Source organism: Agaricus bisporus, assembly GCF_000300575.1.
Source record: "Agaricus bisporus var. bisporus H97 unplaced genomic scaffold AGABI2scaffold_8, whole genome shotgun sequence".
Lineage (NCBI taxonomy): Eukaryota > Fungi > Basidiomycota > Agaricomycetes > Agaricales > Agaricaceae > Agaricus > Agaricus bisporus.
Genome location: NW_006267371.1, coordinates 438,787 through 458,880, shown reverse-complemented (window position 1 = coordinate 458,880; position 20,094 = coordinate 438,787). Strand labels below are relative to the sequence as shown.

Sequence of the window (20,094 nt, the reverse complement as noted above, 5' to 3'; positions counted from 1 at the left end):
TTTCCAAGGCTTTGGAAGTGTTCGCGGCATTTCTGGTTGTTCTTCCCTCTGATATGGCTTGAAATTCCACGGCGTTTGATAGTTGTCTTGTAAATTGGACACTTCATTCTAGGAAGGTTGGTGTTATTTTTAGTTGGACTGGCCCGTGCGTAGTCATAAAGGCCGTGGGACCATTTTTCTATGTCCCTTTTAGCTCTCGGTTTTAGCTCTCGTGTCTTCTCCAACAACACTATTCTCTTTTGCTCATGGGTAGAAAAGCCCAACAGGCTGTGGCTCGAACAACGCGAGAGACTCGCTCACAAAAGAGGGGTGCTTCTCCTGCACCTGAGATTCCTCGAAAGAAACTTCGAAGTATGTGTTTGACCCAAAGCTACAGTAATTCATATTTTGCTCACTATTCATTTATGATAGCTTCTGGGAAATCCAACTATGCGCCTGTTGTGAAATCAACCAGGCCTAAACCCCAGAAGCGTCCTCCATCTATACATGAGAGTACCAACGGCGAAGATCCTGAGTCAGGTAATATTGCTTCAAAGCCCGGCAATAACAAAGATGACAGGACTAGTGATAGCTCGGATGACAGCAACGAAGAAGAAGGAGACGAAGAAGAAGGAGACGAAGAAGAAGGAGATGTCAATCCTTTCAAAGCCCGTGACACGATTCGTGTTGAGGTGATTCATTTTTGTTATTGACGAAGTTGACTATTGACTTTATTTCAAGACAGCTCAGGTATTCAATCCAGAGAGTGACACCAATACAACCAGTCAGCGCACTCCTCAATCCTCGCGTTCAGTTTCGAATTCCTCCCGTGCATCTCGGTATGAATCTGAAGTAAGTCACTGCTGGCTATTCCATCATTGCCATATCTGACATATTTGAACCAGGTACCTCAATGGCAAAAGTCCCGATCCTCATCTACGATGAGCGCAAGAGTAAGTCGAGACATTTACTTGACAATCATATTGAGATAAACTTAATGTTTAGGCATCATCAACGAATACTGAAGGAACCGTTTGGGGGCCAGCGGCTCAGTACAATCCACCACGGCGGCGTACTCAGCTTATCTGTCTCAAGTCACAGCCAGAAGCGCTCCGCAAGGTCCTCAACAATACCAAGGTGGAAGTTACACGACAGGGTTTGTTCAAAGGGTTTTTTGGTCTCAGTGACCCGGAGTACTTGTTTATCGGTAATATCATTCAGGAGGAAGCCAACAAGCTATCGATGGAAGGACTTGCCGAACGTGTCAGTCAAGACCGTATTTTCCGCCGAGATCTAGGTCGTACTGTAAGTGGCAGTTCTCCATACTCATACCTTTAAATGACTTCTATACCTAGATAAATCACCGTATGGTGTTACTCCGAAGCAATGTCAAGGCGATCACTGTTCCAAGTGTAGGATTTTTTTTACCGGTTTGCAACAGACAATGATCCCGATAATATCCGACGTCGTGTAAAGGATTATATTGGAGATGCAACATATTTATTTCCGGAAACTCCAGTAAGTCATTGATTGAGATAAGATTATAAATGTAATTTTGATGTACCCAGGATCGTACTCCCATAATCACACGCCCCTACGAGCATCCCTGCATCATCCATACCCTCAAGGAGTTCTTGTTTAAGGAAGGCAGCCGCAAAGCTCGCCTTGGTGACCAGCATGCCATCATTTTCAAGTCAACCAATCCGAGGCGCCCAGATCGACTTGAGATCCCCCCATCCGTTCTCGCCTTGATTTCCACAGCTGTACAGGCAACTATATCTGACTGGTCCACGGGCATGCGTATCAACTCCGATTTTATCGCAGATACTGTTGAAGATATTTTTACTGGTCACACGAGCTATATCAGTAGCCTCAAGAACAAGTCAATTCCGAAATACCACGCGATGTTGCATCGGATCTACAATCTGGTTAAGTAAGCCGTCGCCTCGTTCTAGTTTGTTTCGAGTACTGATGCAACACAATAGAGCGGGAAGCACCCTTCAGAGGAATATGGTTAACGAAAATCTTGAACGGATAGTTGATTTCGGGGGCATGGAGGGGGGTGATTCGGATGAGGATGATAATGCGAATGGAGCTCAGGTCGGACCCGAACAGGTACCCGAGCAGCCATGTTCGCAACCACTTTAATTAGGTTTTATCAAACACTTTCATATAGTACTTGTCATTACGGCTCCCTGAATGAATCGAGTTTGCTTCGTGGTCTTATTAAAATCATTTAAGTTTTCAACGAGAGGAAACAAGAGTATAATTTGGCTCATATGGTTATACTATGTGAAAGAAGATAATAGAAGCCAATGCAGTTAATAATACATAACTTTTCGGTTTAAACCTAGAATATCTTATGAACATCCATGGGAATCATTTATATATGACGGTATGTAGCTTGAAATAATTTAGAATAAGTTAGCTTCACACCGATTGACATCAGTGAATAATTTAGAGTAATTTAACTTCGCACCGATTGACATCAGTTCGTGATTACAGTAATTTTGTGAATTTGGTAAATAGAGACAAACCTAGTCTATGATATCTGTAATCGGCTATAATTTCTGGGTAATTTATGCCTAATCTTGAATCTCCCATTTCCCCGATGTCATCCTCATCTTAGTATAGAATGGGTCTGAATTTCGATTCTGTATCTGTCGCCTCAGTTGGACCTTCAACGAGAAATTTTCCAGGACTCTACTGGCAAATGTAAGTCGTGTTATGGAACTACTGTACGCGCACGACCTTATGTTCACTGTCAATAATTATGTAATGACAGCTGTCACCTGGATCTTAGTTCACGACGCGTGAAAAATGTTGACATGATGTTCACATTTCCTTTTTGGGATTTAGGATCTCCTTTTTAGGTTATGTTTTTCTCTTTTAGGATATGTTCTGGTTGATGGGGGTGTTCACACCCCCTGTTGACTGTTGACATGAACTAAAATTAGTTCATAAAAAGCCTTGTTGACTGTTGACATGAACATAAGGTCGTGCGCGTACAGTATAGATTATGCTTCTCGTGTGGATTCAGGCGGATATTCTACAACAATGCGCAAGATCTGTTGGCGAGAATCTCATCTCGATATCGCCTCGCCTCAAGTCCCTCTCCTATCAACCAAAAAGTCGGGTTCTCCGCTTCACGCCTTCAAGCGTTTACACGCTGTTGGGAACACACATCGAGGATGCGGAGCCGAGAGACAAGATTAAAGTGAGCGGGAAGGACGCCCCCGATTTGTGCCAACAAGTATGCAACTAGCTTGTTACCAATCATATATAACTTTTGTGACGCTGGCCTTGTCTATCTGGTAAGGGGCGAGAGGTATTCCGGATGTAGATCACTCAAGCTATTGGTGCACCGACCGTTGGACACGTTCTCGTCCGTTTTCCTGGAAGATCCCTTGTGACTTATGACGTCTTGATCCCGAGGGCCGTATTAGTTTGTCGGGAGATGTGGCCTCGCAAGTCTGGCGAGCGAGGTCAAAAGAGTCGAGATGAGTCGATTTGGGCAGACCGTCAAGACGTTGACAGGACAGCACCAGTTGGGTTCCAGTATAGCCAGCAGGTATCCAACTTCCTGAATCGTCCAATCTTATGTGAAGTGTCGCTTTTCAGCCATACTGAAGAGAGGGCATACTGGAAAAACTATCAGATACGATTTCTCACTTTTGCGTAGAAAGGGACGCAACGGATACTCACATTGACGAACGCTCACCCCTCGACATACACACTACACTCTGCTGCTTGCAATCTACGCCTCTTCGATAGTGGAGCCAAACAATGCTCAGACACGTATATTGTTCCCCATACATCATTCTTGCCATTCAGACTTTTCGGTCTAATTGAAACCACCCATCCTTGCTGAAGCCTTTTATTCTTCCCTGACGCAGCAAGAACTACGATAAGTTCTACCTCCTCGGTTTTATTGGGAAGGTGGCAACGGAGGTACGGTATTGGAGGTGGAAGGTGAAAAGGACTACACGTAGTTTAAAAATGACCGTGATCGCAGATATTATACTTGTCCGAGATCCCGGTCGCATCATCAGAAGATTTCAAGGTGGTTCGTTTCAATACACCAGAGAAGAGAAGAGTCGTCACAACTTGTTGATGACTGCCGGTGAAGAACACGTGGGGTCAAGGTCGGAAGGAAATGAAGTTGTCATGTCGAGTGTCATCATCAATGATGCACAGTAAAGTTAATGGAACGATGTACGTTGAATTCCAAGACCACGGTGAATTGCGGGAGAGACAGTCTCTTACCAAGTTGCAAGGCAGTTGAAATGCACAAATGTAGCGATTGAACAGCAAAATCATGCTTAGCAAGGGGAAGAAATTTGTAGCTTTTCCAGAATATATAGTCGACGATGAGCGGACAGCAGTTTCTGTCCGGTATTCAGCCAAGAGGGCAAGGCACAGGCCAAACGAGAGGACCTGACACAAAGTCATCACACGTTCTCCACGTAGTGGCAACATAGACTATGCATTGATATTCCTCGTCCATTCTACGGGTCTTCACCACCGGACATGGACGGACAATGTAACCGTGCAATCGCCAGTCCTATCTCATAATCTCCACCTTGTCGTGTTTCCGGGCGCTCCAATTCATGTTGTCATTTCACAACTTTCCCTACTAGTACCTCACCACCTAGTCCAATTCCATCTAATATGTGAATCATCTATAAGCGATCAAATGATAAGTGGGGACATCTTACTGTAGGACAAGTAAGAGTCTCGCTGTGCTGGAGAGTAAGACAGTGAAAGCCCTCCGTAGAATGGGATACGGCTCCTGATGTTGTGTTGGAACCTGAACGTTGAACAAGGACACCATACACAGATTAGAGAGGTCAGAACGCGACTGTATGCCGGCTGGATGGAGAAAGGGCGAAAGAGGTATGCAAGGGGAGCACGGGAGCAAAGGAAAGAAGCTGCAACATGGTCTGCGTTCTGAATCGTCCAGGAGGGAGGGGACAGGTTGTGTGAGACGTCGATTAAAATTGGAGGTGTTATAGGGAGCGGGCTTGAACGAAATAGCAAAGGAAATATGGCCATAATGGGTAGGAGTCGAGAATCATGATTCATGTGTTGAAGCAACGTCGTTGAGCGGTCGTTTTTGGAGGGAGTGGAAGATGGCAATATAGTGCTGAGGGATCCACGACCTGATATAGCCATATTGCTGTTAGAAAAGTAACAAGGATGCGACTCGATGCTCACCTTCAGCAGGAACTTCGACAGATCAAATCAACGACCGGGTATTGAAGACGATGAGAACAAGTTGGATGTTCATTAAACGTCCACTCTTTGGTGACATTGCGGCTCTGGCACAGAAAAAAACTCGCAAAAGCTCAGCCAGACGAGTGCAGGAATGGTCCAGCCCATATGCGTTCACCTCATGTGCCATCAACACATACGAATCTCAGAACGACCAGTGCCTCGATGATTTCCACGCCAATGCTAGAGTCAGTCGGGGCGTATGTACTGGGCTCTAAGCTCTAAGGCCCTAGTAGCTAGTGGGCGCACTCCCCGTTGTCGATGCTCTTTCCCCAGTCCAGCCGCTGCACATTTCAGCGCCTTGAGGAACGCAAAATGACACCTAGTAAACACCGATTTCAATTGTATCAATACCCAATCGTTTTGTTGAAATGAATACCTTGAGTCTTACACTCGGTATGACGTATGAATGACTCCTGTTTCGAATACATGCATTATACACATTATTACTGTGCTTCCATGCATTATCCTCTCGTAGACTACGCCCGCAGGGCACTATGATTTCATGAGTTCTTTTAGCTATACCCTAAACCCTATATCGTTGTAGTATATAAAGACACTGTAGTCTACCGATAATATTAAGTTTCCTATCGCTCTCAACTCTTAGCCTAACCAGCTACATTTACTCTCAAACACTGCTTCGCTTTACTATCAAGCTATCTCCAAATGTAAGTCGGTTTACCACTAGCATAGATTATGCGCTGCTTTCGCAACAAGTTTGTCTCAAAACATTTGCAGGGACTAGCGTCTATCATCTCCAAAACAGCGTGTGTATTCTTTAGAAGGCATGGCGATAACAAGGCGGTACGTTGTGACGGCCATCGCCGTTTCATGCCTGAAAATCAGCATAGCTAGGCAATTATCTATGATTCTGCCTCTAGCTACAGGCCCTCCGCAGACAGCTTGTGCTGATAACACCCTTTGGACTACACGCTTGACATATCAACTACATATGTAGCCCTGGCTCTTGCTTGGGAAAACTGTACCAGCAGGATAAAGATAGCCACTAGCTAGAAGGACTCAAGTCTAACTAGGGGAACTATGCAGCGTATGTGTATAGCTAGGATAAAGGTCACCGTGACGCTTTGAAGCTAGCAAAGAATCCCGGTATCTGATGCTTATCTATAACACTATCCTATCAGAGATAGCTCCATTAAGAAGGGAACCTCAGATCAACTCAGGAGTGGTCAGCTAGCTCGCTTAGGCTATGGCCATCACTCATCAGAAATCCCATCATTTGAAATTGGACCCACTAGCTAGCCAGAGATAGCGGCTAGACCTTCATCCGAGATCCAGCCAGATACAGTGACAGACAAAACCGTTGCAATGTTTATAACACCTTCAAAGATACTATTATAGCATGTGACAAACTGACCGTGACATCACGTAATTGACATCGTTTGAAAGCCATGCGTCTTGGCTTTAATCCGATAGTAATATCATTATGTAATTCTAAATATTCGTCGAAATACTGGCAATTTACTAACAAAGATGCATTGCAACAGTTTTGTCCCTCTCATTCACCAAGTATAAAGTCACCTGACTCTGTTGACTGACTTGAAAAATCAGCACAGCCACATTCAACAAAGATGAAAAGTCAGCACAGCCACACTTTGAGTATATATACAGAGCATCTTTGGCATGATTCTTTACAATGAAGCCCCTCACTCCAAGTCAGCTCTCTCATATCCTTTATTTGCTTGATTCAGGAGCATCAGCTCATGAAATTTCTACTTCTACCAGCATACATCATTCCACTATATCCAGAATTAGATCCAAGCACCGTCCCAACCTTGCTACATCCTCAGGTGGTCGTCCTAGACTGCTTATATCTTCTGATACCCGCTACGCTGTTCGCTTAATCACCTCTCAAAAAGCTGACAATGCTTCTCAAGTCAAGAGACTACTTGCCAACAGCTTGCCCCACTCAATTTCTACAAAGACCATACGTAGAACTCTTTCCCGCGCTGGTATGAAGGCTGTAGTAAAGGTTAAACGTCCTTTGCTCAAGCCCAAACACCGCAAGGATCGCTTGGACTGGGCTTTAGCTCGTCAAAACTGGACAATAGAAGACTGGAAAAGGGTAGTATGGTCTGATGAAACAAAGATTAATTGTTTGGGGTCAGATGGAAGAAAATGGGTGTGGAAAAAGGATGGAGAAGGCTTGAGTGATAGACTGGTGTCTGGGACTTTGAAGTTTGGAGGAGGTTCTTTGATGATGTGGGGTTGTATGTTTTGGGAGGGATGTGGCTATGCATGCCAAATTGAAGGTAAAATGGATGCTGATCTATATGTTAGCATTTTGGAGGACAATCTGGAGGATAGTGTGGAGTATTATGGGAAAGAAAGGGAGGATTTCATATTTCAGCAGGACAATGACCCCAAGCACAAGTCTAAAAAGGCCCAGAACTGGTTCAAAGAGAACAACATTGATTTGTTGCCATGGCCAGCACAGTCTCCAGACCTCAATCCAATTGAACATCTCTGGGACCACCTCAAAATCAAGCTTGAAGAGTATGAAGAAGCACCTAGGGGAATTGGAGAACTTTGGACAAGAGTGGATAAGGAGTGGAATGATATAAAGCCTGAGGTGTGTCAGAATTTGATAGAGAGTATGCCTAGAAGGGTAGAAGCTGTAATCAAGGCAAAGGGAGGCTATACTAAGTACTAAACATAGAGATTTGTACTTGGTGAATGAGAGGGACAAAACTGTTGCAATGCATCTTTGTTAGTAAATTGCCAGTATTTCGACGAATATTTGGAATTACATAATGGTATTACTATTGAATTAAAGCCACGAAGCATAGCTTTCAAACAATGTCAATTACGTAATGTCACGGTTAGTTCGTCACATGCTATAATAGTATCTTTGAAGGTGTTATAAACATTGCAACGGTTTTGTCCGTCACTGTAGTTCTGGAAGCGACACACATGTGTACAGGGTTAGGATACTCCGTCCTTGGTGGACTCAGAGCCATATGGCAACCGACGGAGCATAGCTAGTACCGACGGGTAAACCAGACCCGCAAGCTAAGCGATGGGCTGCAACGCATGCAACCTCAGACATGATTGGGACGGGATATCCACATTCCCCAGCCCATGACCCTACCATATGATACCCAAAAACCATAGATTTCGTCATTTGTTTATTATTTGTTTGTAGTATGTGTATTTCTCGAATATATAAACCCCAGCTAGCGGCAAGAACAGACAAGGAACCCCTTGCCTACGCTAGCTTGGAAGTATCGTGTATTAGTTACCGATCTACTAAGTAAGGAGCCAAAGCTTTAAGGTCGTTTCTTCGGTCCTAGACCCAGTTCAGCATCAGCATGTCTTAGACGTTGTTCAGTGGCCGGAATTCACTAGGTTGCCAGTGATAAGATAGTTTAAGAGACTAGCTTGGTCGACATCGCAGCTTATATCCGAGTGAGGTATAAGTCGGTGGCTTCTTCAGTTGTAGTTGCGGAGTCAGTGGCTTAGTTGGCGAACTTTGGCATTGCAGCTCTTCACTAAACGTCATTGGTTGGTACATAGCTTGGCTACAAACGCACGTAGCTCGAGTTCAGGGACTTTACACACTTCGACTTAGCTTAAAGCTAGAGCTCGTCAGGGACCACCCGTTGTTTATTTGATTATTATTTGATTTTATACTTCTTTTCGAGACCTTTATATTGATTTACCTCCCCACAAATTCGCATTTCGAGTTACAGTATTGGAAGCTTGGTGTGGTTATCTTATAGCTACACTTCGTATTCCATTTCTGCCTCTACAACGTGCGCATACTCTCTGAGATAGACAGGTTGAATGATCTTCCTTCTTCATCTTTCTGGATGCCTGCCTTTTCATTCCACCGTCCTCGATTCCTGCGCTCTCGCCGTTCACGCTCGCGGTCACCAAAGCCTTCTCCGCCAGATCCTCACGATGATACAGCAATCTCCCCTTCCACTGCTTTCTCCTCTCGCCCTTCTTCTAGACTTGGTATACCGGGAAAGGACATGAATGCCACGGCCACTAGTGCTTCTCGCCTATCAGTTCCAGGGAATCCCGTCGACCATCAAAACACCACTGACCTCCTTGTTGGTGACAGGGCATCAGAGTATTCCAATACTAGTGCTCAACGTCAACCCTCGCAGGCCTCGCGGGTAGTCATTCCAAGTGGCTTTGTGCCAACAAACGCGACACAAACACCGGAACCGCACGACCCTGGTGTCCAGCAGCGTACCTCTCTCACATCTTCTTCCAACTGCTACACAGACTCCGTCCAAACTCAGAAGCTTCTGGCGCCTCCATTCCCACCAGTGACGCCCTCGCAACAACCTCTCGATTCTGACCCTCTTATTGTGAGTTTCTCTTGTGAATTTCAAATGCAAATAACGATACCGAAGCAACCTTCCGACCAGTATTCGTCACAGCCACAGCACCAAAACCCAACCATGTTCCGTCAAGCTCAAAATTTCACTGTGATGGGAGGAAACTTCTTCGTAGGGAATGGTGAGATCCCCTCCGCGAGATTCGTGCGCCTGTTCTGACTTAATATTTACTAGTCACTCATAACTCGAATGGTCTCAGCTCGAACCAATGTAAGCAAAACTCCTGTTTCGCGATCCTCGCTCATCACTACCTCTTCCAGTCATGGAGAAACTCCTGGAGAAAACAATACCTGGAGCCGAATTCGACTCCTCCGCTCGTGACCCTCCCCCTCGATGTCATCCTGGAACCCGCCTGAAAATACTCGACCGGTGCCTATACTTCATTCATAATTGTGGCGGCATGAGAAAGATACGCTGGGTTGTCGGCGCTGCTGGAGTTGGAAAATCGGCCCTCTTGCAGAGCGTTGTAGAGTCTCCGAAACTTGTAGTCAGCTGCCATGCATCGGTCTTCTTTTCTATCAACGGACATGATGATGGAACGAAAGCCGTTGTAACAATCTCTTATCAGTTGGCAGCCAAATCTGAGCTGTACTGTCAACTGATCGAGAGGGAGATCACTCGTGATCCAGCTCTCCTTCTTCAATCGTCGATGGCGAAGCAATTCTTTAAACTCATTGTTGAACCCTTCATCCACAACCCTCAATTGAAATGTGCCAGTCGTATCTTGATCGTCGTTGATGGTCTTGATGAATGCAAGCACTCTCGCATGCAGCTAGAGCTTCTCCGTCTCATCTCTGATCTCTGCATCGAGTACCCTTCCTCTCCCCTCGTATGGCTCATTGCCAGTCGCCCTGAGCAACATATCACGGCCTTCTTTTCTCAATCTCACGTCGCGGCAGCATATGAGAAGGAGGAAATCGTGGTGGACTCTGACGAGGCTCATGAGGATGTTGAACTGTACCTTCACGCCAAACTTAAGAAGATTAACGAGGCATCAGATTCGGTCGATTCCCGGTGGCCTGAGGAACAGGACTTGTGGAAACTCGCCAATGCTGCCGGTGGGCTATTTGCATACGCGCAGACAGTTGTCAGATATATTGACGACACAATTGTTGGGAGCCCAGCCTCGCAGCTTTCTGAAGTACTGAACGTCATTGATAATCTTCCGACGGCTGACCTTCCACAAGAGGATCATCCGATGGCTTTTCTCGATGCATTGTATGCCCGGATTCTGTCCAATGTTTCTTCGATAGTCATGATGAATACCCGCAAACTCTTGTTGGCATTAGTGTTCGATTTGCGGCTGAAAAGTCCCGGCAGCTTCATCTTACTATGCAATTGGTTAGGTATGGCGCCCGATGACGCTTATGCGGCTCTTAATCATCTTCGTTCGGTTTTATGTGTTCCTAGCCGCATTGCGGCCTTTTGCAGAAATCTCGAACTCTTCCATAAATCATTCATGGATTACATATCCGACTTTCATCGATCCGGGTTTTCCCATGATATTAAACACGAAGCTCGACAACTCATGGCCCAATGTGCATTCAGAGTCTTAAATGAAGCTCCCGATGGCGTTGATCTCGGTGAATATGACAATACCATATTTGGCACTCTGTGCCGTGGTCCTGGTACTGGTGACAAGATCTCGCTTACTTGGCCAGTTGATGAAATTCTTAATAGTACTGTTGCGATGAGGTTGCCTATGTATGGAATGGCTGTTGGAGCGGTTGTAGATGGGATGGAATGTGGAGTACCGACCTTCCAAAGCGAATTCTGCATTCGCATTCTATCCACTCGGATTGAAGAGTATTCTCATCGATTTCCACGTGGTTCGTTGCGCGACTTGGTGTTTGTGAGTCCTTTATAATCTATTTCTGTCATGTCCCTAAGACCAAATTTATGCATAAAGGATGGGTCTCAATGTCAAGGATTAATGACGCCTGGCATACTCAAACAAATGCCCCTCAAGGCCATTGACATTTCCAGTTTATTACCTGGCGAGCTGAAGTTGCAGTTCCGTCGTCCTGCTACAACAGCGACAAATCTGTCCGATCCACGGAACCCATCCTGCCAGGTGGGTGGAATATCCTTGTTTGTGACTACCCATTGAATGAGTGTTGTTTAGCATGATCGGAATGGCAAGTGGAGAAAAGGAGATGACCAGGACCAATGGATGACCTCTTTTTCATATCGTTGCTTTTCTTGTATGGGATTATTTGAACGTCATTTGAAAAATTGGAAGACTCGAGCACCAGATCATGTCATTCCAACTCTGTTCACTTCAACGGGATGGTGTTGCGTAGAGTTTCGATTTGTTGATCCAGATGATGGTGTTTCGGAGTGGACATACTGGTTTTGGGTCAAAGTCTCGTTGGAGGAACGTAAAAAGTATGGGAGTGATGTATAATGTATGACTTATTCTATTTATTCTATGAATGTTGGCTCGAGTGCTTATGAATATTCTATAAAAAACTGACAAGATCTGGTGGCGAGAATCTAATCTTGATATATTTTAGACTACGGCGGATTGAGGCGAACGAATTGACCACCAGTCTTGTACAATTAGCCTGCATGCTCGACGGTGATATAGGCGCGGTACACTGCATCTGGTTTATCACACTGGCAAGTAAAGCCCGTGGAAGGTTGGGTTCTGCCGTCGCCGGTCACCGAAGGTAAGGACAGGAAAAGTTGTAGGATTGTAGGTCAGCTCTCTTGAATTCACTGGTTATATTTTCTTAAAGCGGCTTGGCCCCTTCTTATGTCGAATATGCCTGAAGAAAAGGTTTGTGCGGTTGAGTTCTTGGCAGTCGATATGGCTACAAGAAAGTACGTAGTTGGAAGTCAAGAATGTGAATGATGATATGGGGTACCCACAAGCATGACTACAGGCTTGGACAATGACACATTAAAGATAGTTTGTGTATCAGGAATTCTCGCAATCAACCCCGGGTCAACGTTTCAACCTGAAATGAACGACGATAGGCATTGACTTATTAAAACGTATTGCCTGTTTCCCTCCCCACTCCTGCGGTTATTTGTTCCATCGATATTAATGGCTGTCCGAGAGGCCGCAGCAGCACGTTTTGTTCCAGGTGCTAGCCGCGTTAGGCTGTAAAAGCTGCTAAACCAGGCAGCACCTGCGTAGGGATGTCATCAGACCCACTTATAAAACTCATATAGGGGAGGAAATACACTTAACATAGAGATCAACTCGGAAACAAGTCTATTATCGATGTTATACAGAGCAGTGGATTGTGATATAAGTCGCGAGGAGAAAGGAAGTTGACGTTGAATGCAGCTTACACAAGGCATCAGCAAAACATCAATGGAGTGATGGCGTGTGATGGCGTGTGATCAGTGTGATGCGCGTGATTCCGACTACCCCCTGTGCCATCACTCCGCATCACAGGATCATTGGGTTTCTCACACCTCCAATCACAACTGGAGATATATTTACAGCCATTCACAAAACGGCTAACTTGTACTCGAAGTCACACTAAATCACTCAATTAACACAACTGGCACAATACTATAATAATTTATAATGGGCTACTTAAAAGCTCATGAGTATGATGATCAATATATTGGTTTACATAAAAAGTCTGAAACGTATCAAGAGACCGTTGAAACTGGAAGTTATCGGGCATAAGTTTGAATTGTGGTCCAAAAACAGGCATGAGGTGAGCTCCTCGCAATAAACAATCAAGATGAATTACCGACATGAAAGGACGTTTATGAACCCCCCGCAAATCAGGTTTAACCATCCACAAGCCTGTATCAGCATCACGAGTGGTCTGGGCTTTAACAAACCACTCAACCAATGCACAGGGATAATAATGACCTGAGTGTTTGAATGAAAAGAGCAGATGAAGGCGCACAATGCTAAGTCCTTCAAAACCAGCCTTATCTTGATCCTCTACTACAAAGGCACAATCATAGCGAGGTCCTGAATGACGCCAGTTGGGGGTGCACCGAAGGCGCTCACGGTACATCCCATGTAGTCCCGAAGGATCGGACGGTGCGTAAAAGGTTGCCACTGCTGAGTGATTGATAGATATCGTGGTTTCAATTTCCGGGAGCCAATTATGAGGAACACTTTCTGCAGGAAACCAAGCTACAGGATAAAGCTGATCGTAAAGAAAACGGCGGGTGAGAACAGCAAAATTGGGAACATGTATGTGGCTGGCTATTGAATCTATGTCACGAGGGTATCCAGAAGCTTGACAACATGTGAGTTTGGAAATCATCGACGAAACTATATGTGCTTACCCGGACGTCGAGCCAAAACTACGCTTCCACTGACAAGGTCATCTACAGGTCCAGCTTCCTCATCCTGGTTAATCTCCTTTGCTACCATCTCATGAAACGGCGGTATCATCTTGCGCTTGATAAAGTCGACTCGCAAGGCATGTAATTTATCAAGGCGTTGATTAGTTTGGAGCATCTGACCCAGAGCATTGTAGCGATTCGACCGTCGCCAAGGTTTTTTAACAGCAGTTATGTGCCGTGATTCAGTAATTGATGAACAAAGTCCTCCTGGTGCTCTGAATTCTTCAATAAGTGATCGATAATGGACCAAAGAATGTTGGCGAGGAAGGGAAATCCCCTTGGGACGGACGCCAGTCTCTTGAAATATTTCACATGACTGATGAAAGGAGTTGAGCTCCTCCTCGAGTTGATCCAATAAGCGTAGCGAGAAACGAGGTCGACGTGCTATGTAACAAAATTCCAAAAAGCTCGCAAGAGCCCGAAGCATCTCTGATGGAACATACCCCACTAGTGCAGGGAGATATACCTATATCATCTTCATGTCTCAGTGATAGAACATGATAGCTGGCTGTAAATCGTTACCTTCATAAGTGCTTTCGAGTCATCCCCAGTCCACTGTTTGAACCGACGCCCTTCAGGAAACCTGCAAAGGCCTGGAAATGCAGGAGCTGCAGCAATCCTATACTGCCTGGTCAGTTCCCTGGCTATTAAGATTACCCTTCAAAAACGTACCGTCGATCGATGTCATCCATAATTGTGGCTGCCTTCGCCTTTCCTTCTTGTATCTCTAGATATTCACCCACCCACGTTACAAGGTGGTCTTTGAAAGACCCTTTAATAATCTGATGCAACAAATCCGGTGACAATATGGCGTAGATATCAGCGCGAGGGAAATCTGACGTGAAGGGCTGACATTCCCCTGATTAGTGGCTAAAACTTGAGAGCCGGAACTGATGACACTCACTACAATCTTGCTGTCAATTCCATAATCATCCCATAACTTTCCAGTCTCATCAAAAAACAATTGCGTCAATAGATCTGTGTGATTGCGCTCCCGAGGTAGAGCCGGGGGACTGACATCGAGATTATCAGGAAATGCGGTACACCTTAGCGGCAGATGTAAGTCGATTGGTATGATCATGATTGAACACGCCTACTTAGCACACCATCCCTGCACTATTCCTGCGAGAACTACCTGTTCAGGGTAATCACCAATAAACGCAGCGAAATCATATATCACTCGACGAAATTGGGAATCAGGACATCGTCGAATGACTGGTTTTGACATTGCAGGTTTGAGAGAAGAAAAAACAGCGGATAAGGCTTGGTGAAAAAGTTGTTTTTTGAATGTGTGAAATTCTGGGTCTTTGTCGTCTTTGCGGTCATCTGGATAACCCTGATTAGTGGATGACTTTGTCACCTGTGCGTCGTAGTGACTCACTTTTGGGTATTGGAAAAAAAATAAATGGAATGACGCTGTTCCGATGAGCACGTCAGACATTGTTATGCAAGTTACCAATAGATATGTATCCTGGGTGGTACTCCACATGGCCAGTTGCCACTGATACCGTTGTTTTATCCGTGCCACAGATAATTGGGCAATACATAGCACCAGCCATCAAGGGGTCTTCAGTGTAGATTTTACTCTACCCATAGACATTAGTGTCGTTAGAATCGACTCAATTAATAACTCACCGACTGACGCCAGGCATAATTACCTGACATTACATCACTCCACACCCGCTCGCCATTCATATCAAGGTCTATATATGGTGCATAGTCGAATTCACCATCGAAATCGGGATTCTCCAGCATTTGCTTCAATACAACGTCAGGGTCTCTGTACCAGATGTCGTACAACTTCTTCTTCCAACTCGGCGCATTTTCGGCTTGTTCGTGGGGAATCACAGCTTGGAGATGAAGCCATGGTGCATCTCCAAGCTGAATGGAATCGATAGTCTCGTACATCTGGCTTGCTGAAGCGAAGGGTCCTACATCTCCATAATGTTGTAGAAGATCGTCGTGGATAGCACAGAGCTCATTGATGTTTTCAACGGACATTTCAACACGTCGAAATAAGAGATCGGCAAGCTGGAATTCAGCACTGCTGCGGAATGGTGACCAGTCGTCCAGCGAGCCGGAGCCTGACACTGAACTAACCGAGTCATTGACTAGTAACGAAGCTCCGGTAGAAGTGCATGGTAGCCCTGAAAGACCTCAGGTTAGAAACCAATCTATGCAGGATGAGATGTACAAACGTACCGTTCAGATGAGGGTGTATGGTTCGCTTCGAGTGATTTTCGTTAGGGGACACCGGCGGTGGTCCTGGGCTCGAGGGAGTTGAAGCAGTATATTGTGGAACTTCTGAATACTCAATGGCCGTAGAGCTTGTATCATCTTCTACCTCATCGAACACGGGAGGGTTTGTTGTGAGTATGTGACGACTGTCCATTTCTATGCGATTTGCACAAGTATGCTTGTCGCGTACATGCTTTGTAAGTCCTCCCTGGCTTCGACATACTTTGGGGCAGCCAGGAAACAGACAATGCAAGCGGGGGATCGATTTTCGATGGGGATGTGGATGCATGAACAAATATGCAATCAAAACTGGTGCCGAAGTTCCCTCAGCGGACGGAACCGGGATCTGAATATATAAAATATATACCTTAATCTTGTTTCACTTTGATCTCCTATGGCTAGTCGCCCCAATACTCGCCCCACAAACAAGCAGCAGCATCCTGGAAGCAACCACACACGATACGACATAAAACGTCGAAGTGCCGCTCAAATTGCTACGGATAATATTGCACAAGCTGACAGCCGCCTTCAAGCTTTACGTGACACAACTGATAAACGGCGTAAGCGTGTCCAGGAGACAGCAGAATATGAAGCAGAGTTCATGGAGTGAATCGAACATCAGAAAGTGTTACAGTGACCCCGGCCCGGTCCTAAGCTGGGGCGTTACGTCGATAGAAATACTCAGAGTTCTAAAGCGTAACAAAGGAGACCTCCTCGATGAATCGAGAAGAGTAACTCAAATGCGCCGTTATAGTACTAAGAGCTTGAGAGCGATTTATAGAGCTTAGCAATTAAGTCTGACGGTTCAAGCGTATAGTTAGACTAAGACTTTGTATTCAAGTCTCCACCTAACCAAGTAGAAACGTTGTTTCTACATCGTAAAGTTGAGCGTCTTATATATGTTTTACAAGTACTCTATATATAACTAAGATCAACTTCTTAAGGTACCGAGACTCGACTCGGGGACGACTCGGGAATTATAAAGAAGTTTTCGTCACACTAAAATAGAAACGGAACAAGTGAACAATAATTATAGAAAGTTAATTATAAACTATTTCCGGATCATTAAAACGGATCAATAGAGTATGTAACAAAATCACAATCAAGATAGCGAAATATAAGTACACTAAGAGATAAACATAATTGTAATTACAGATGTAGTAATCACTATGAGAAATGTAACCGTATATGTCACGGTTCATAACAGAAAGCCCATGCTGCTCGGCCCGACTTGGAACCTGCAGCCAACATATTGATGCGAAGTACACCCAAATTGACTATAACAATTAGAAACGTGAGTCCCAGGCGGAGCCTTGAGACAAAATGGTGACTAACCTAAGATAAGCCATCAGGCAAGACTGCCGAAGCTGGCAGATTCCATGCCAATGATTCTTCGAACAGCGTAAACTCCGGACAGCAAGCGCTGGCTGAGGATTCAACTCATAGTCCTAGGGCAGGTAGTACCGAGTTCGGCAACGATTCAGAAATTGAATTTCCCCCGATGTCTGTGACTGGGGCCGATTCTGATTCCGCTCCGCCAACGCTGAACTTCGATGAGAGAGGAGACCAGGAAAGTGAGGAGGGGATATATCACCTGGACTCTGGTTCAGAGTGGAATAGTGAAGAACCAGACGAAGACGAGCATATCAATCATCCTGTAATCCAGAAAAAGGTTAGCCAGCAGAGCCGCACGCATAGTATTAACCCTCACTAACTCTTCCATAGGAGAAATGTGGTGGTTACGCGAGTCTGTACAGTCGAAGATCAGTCAAATCAGAAATAAACGACTTCGTGGTCACAATAAAAGCCGTACCGAGTCTCCAAGCCCATGGGACGTGGAAAATCCAGCTCACAAATCCCGAGGCACGACCAGTAACATGAAGAAACGCAAAGCTAGCGAAGACCTGCATGAAAGTCCCTCTGATGTCGATGCTACCGAGGCATTGGAGACTACTAGACCACTGGAAGTCAGTGAACAGAGCAAAACCTATACCAAAACGGCTGAGTAAGTACAATTCTCTGAGTTGCTCCTGATTTGTGCTGACCATTGACAGGCAAGCTTCCAAACGGTCGAAGGTTGCTGGTGCATTGGGTGGCTTGAAAGCGGGATGGAAGACCTTGAAGACGGTCAACCTGGGGTCCAAGAAGCCAGGTCAGTGATCTGACCAAATTCTCTCACGTACCCTGCTAACGCGACGCGTGGGCGTGTTTGGGTCAGGTGACCTTTTGTTGAAGTCGAGTCAGGAGGCGTCTCGGACTTCCACTCCCTTCCACCATGCCTTGGAATCTGCTGCCCCAATCCCCCTTGATCCTGAGCGTGCTCAGGCTCTTCCTGTGTCAGTGAAAGCACGGACAACGCATCAGGTGAGTATAAGGCTACTTAACACTCCTTTTCAATACTCATTGAGTTTCTCAAGATGGGGATTGCCATTCAAGCCGCCACCGACTTGCCACCAGCAACTAACACAGCAGGTGAGTCTTCCTCCCCCATCACCATGATTCAACAATGCTGAAAGTCAACGAAGTTCAGCCCCTCAACCGTCGCTCATCAAGATCAGGAGCGGTGGCTACTAAGGCAATTACATACACGAAACATGATTTACCATTTCCGCGTGAGCACGCAGCGAAACTGGTCAGTAAGTGGTCTCGAACGTACATGGCCTGTCTATTCGACTGGGTAGCTACTCTCGATAATCCCTGGCAGGCCAACAGCCATCCGGATTTTTTGCCCATGGTGAAGGCCACCTGGGATTTCGTCTTTCCTGGGCTCGGTGACGACACGAATCATCCAGCCATAGAATTTCTGGTATGTTTTCTGTGTATGATGACTACCAATGCTAACATGATTGAGTCTTTCAGGCCAGCAGTGGTATACACTCATGGCGGAGCAAGATTGGCTCTAACACACTGGCCATCGTGGATGCCCTTTTCAAGGACAAATATTCAGAGGTTGTACGAGCCGAAGTAAGTGATTATTTACCTGCCCCGCGTTTTCTATGGAAGAATCCCAAAGCGCCGGTAAGTAATTTTTTTTTTGCAAGTGACTTCGCTAATTGGAAATACACTTAAAGAATGGTGAACGAGAAGGTTGGCTGTCAGATCTCTTTCTCAAAGTGTTCGTCTACCATGTGCATTACATGTTGAAAGCAGTCGGAGATCCCCATGGTTATCCAGTAGGAGCGGCGGCATTAACTGCAGCAGCGGTGAGTTCTTGGTTGGTTCATAGCGCCGTGATCCTCATTTCCCTCGTAGATCGAGCGCAGCCTCAACATATGGAAGCTTGGTACCCGAGATAGTACACTGGGTGAATTTAATCAGCAAGACTGGGGATCAGTCACCCGGCACTACGCCCTCTCAACCTCTCAGCTAGCCGAAACAAAGTGGGAAAAGATTCTGAAGGCAACGGTTGCCCTAATTCCTCCAAGTAAAGCCAATGGTATGGTAGCACAGGAGGATCTCGAAGCCGAGCTTTTCCCAGCGGATGAACGGGCCTGTGTGGTCGACTAAATAGTATCGAAAATGTTGTTGATTTCGTGCTGTATACAAATTAAAGTAGAATGCTTTTTGGATTCAAAATACCCTGCATAGAAGGAGCTAACGGCGGTGCCGTGTAAGAATCTTGGTGTGATTACTTGTGACTGGGGGTGCGACTCGTTGTGAATATGATGTGAACGCGTGTACCAGTACAAAACAACTGGTGCAGCACTGATCCGCGCTGTGAAAATATGTAGATATGTTTGTCCGGTCACAACAATTTGTAACTCTGTGACACGTGTGATTGATGTGGTGGCACACGTGTCACAGCTTTGATGTTTTGCTGATGCATGACCCCACTCTCTCCAATCATTCAGAGCCATCAAAGCAAGCTGAGATGGGTTACTGACCGTGTCTACTGTAATACCGA

The 20,094-nt window shown here is 45.5% G+C and overlaps 4 protein-coding genes across 4 annotated transcripts; 3 read left to right on the top strand and 1 right to left on the bottom strand.

Moving 5' to 3' along the window:
- Positions 1 to 245: 245 nt before the first annotated feature.
- AGABI2DRAFT_119973 (hypothetical protein) lies at positions 246 to 2,127 on the top strand (the record flags this gene model as incomplete). Its single annotated transcript, XM_006463084.1, has 9 exons — positions 246 to 351; positions 412 to 671; positions 721 to 831; positions 885 to 932; positions 985 to 1,284; positions 1,335 to 1,391; positions 1,456 to 1,497; positions 1,548 to 1,912; positions 1,965 to 2,127. 9 exons carry the CDS (start codon positions 246 to 248, stop codon positions 2,125 to 2,127), a joined length of 1,452 nt encoding a protein of 483 aa, XP_006463147.1.
- A 6,956-nt stretch (positions 2,128 to 9,083) lies between these two features.
- Positions 9,084 to 12,612, top strand: AGABI2DRAFT_144529 (hypothetical protein; the record flags this gene model as incomplete). The annotated part of the gene is made up of 10 exons (XM_006463083.1): positions 9,084 to 9,593; positions 9,639 to 9,744; positions 9,798 to 9,833; positions 9,884 to 11,475; positions 11,533 to 11,697; positions 11,749 to 12,024; positions 12,214 to 12,295; positions 12,365 to 12,405; positions 12,431 to 12,449; positions 12,512 to 12,612. 10 exons carry the CDS (start codon positions 9,084 to 9,086, stop codon positions 12,610 to 12,612), a joined length of 2,928 nt encoding a protein of 975 aa, XP_006463146.1.
- A 550-nt stretch (positions 12,613 to 13,162) lies between these two features.
- AGABI2DRAFT_119970 (hypothetical protein) lies at positions 13,163 to 16,344 on the bottom strand (the record flags this gene model as incomplete). The annotated part of the gene is made up of 9 exons (XM_006463082.1): positions 13,163 to 13,842; positions 13,893 to 14,418; positions 14,475 to 14,571; positions 14,625 to 14,800; positions 14,857 to 14,998; positions 15,050 to 15,278; positions 15,409 to 15,538; positions 15,588 to 16,099; positions 16,155 to 16,344. 9 exons carry the CDS (start codon positions 16,342 to 16,344, stop codon positions 13,163 to 13,165), a joined length of 2,682 nt encoding a protein of 893 aa, XP_006463145.1.
- A 240-nt stretch (positions 16,345 to 16,584) lies between these two features.
- AGABI2DRAFT_119969 (hypothetical protein) lies at positions 16,585 to 19,697 on the top strand (the record flags this gene model as incomplete). The annotated part of the gene is made up of 12 exons (XM_006463081.1): positions 16,585 to 16,750; positions 17,402 to 17,484; positions 17,536 to 17,862; positions 17,916 to 17,941; positions 17,998 to 18,195; positions 18,245 to 18,342; positions 18,409 to 18,554; positions 18,608 to 18,662; positions 18,716 to 18,996; positions 19,050 to 19,208; positions 19,262 to 19,393; positions 19,443 to 19,697. 12 exons carry the CDS (start codon positions 16,585 to 16,587, stop codon positions 19,695 to 19,697), a joined length of 1,926 nt encoding a protein of 641 aa, XP_006463144.1.
- Positions 19,698 to 20,094: the final 397 nt, after the last annotated feature.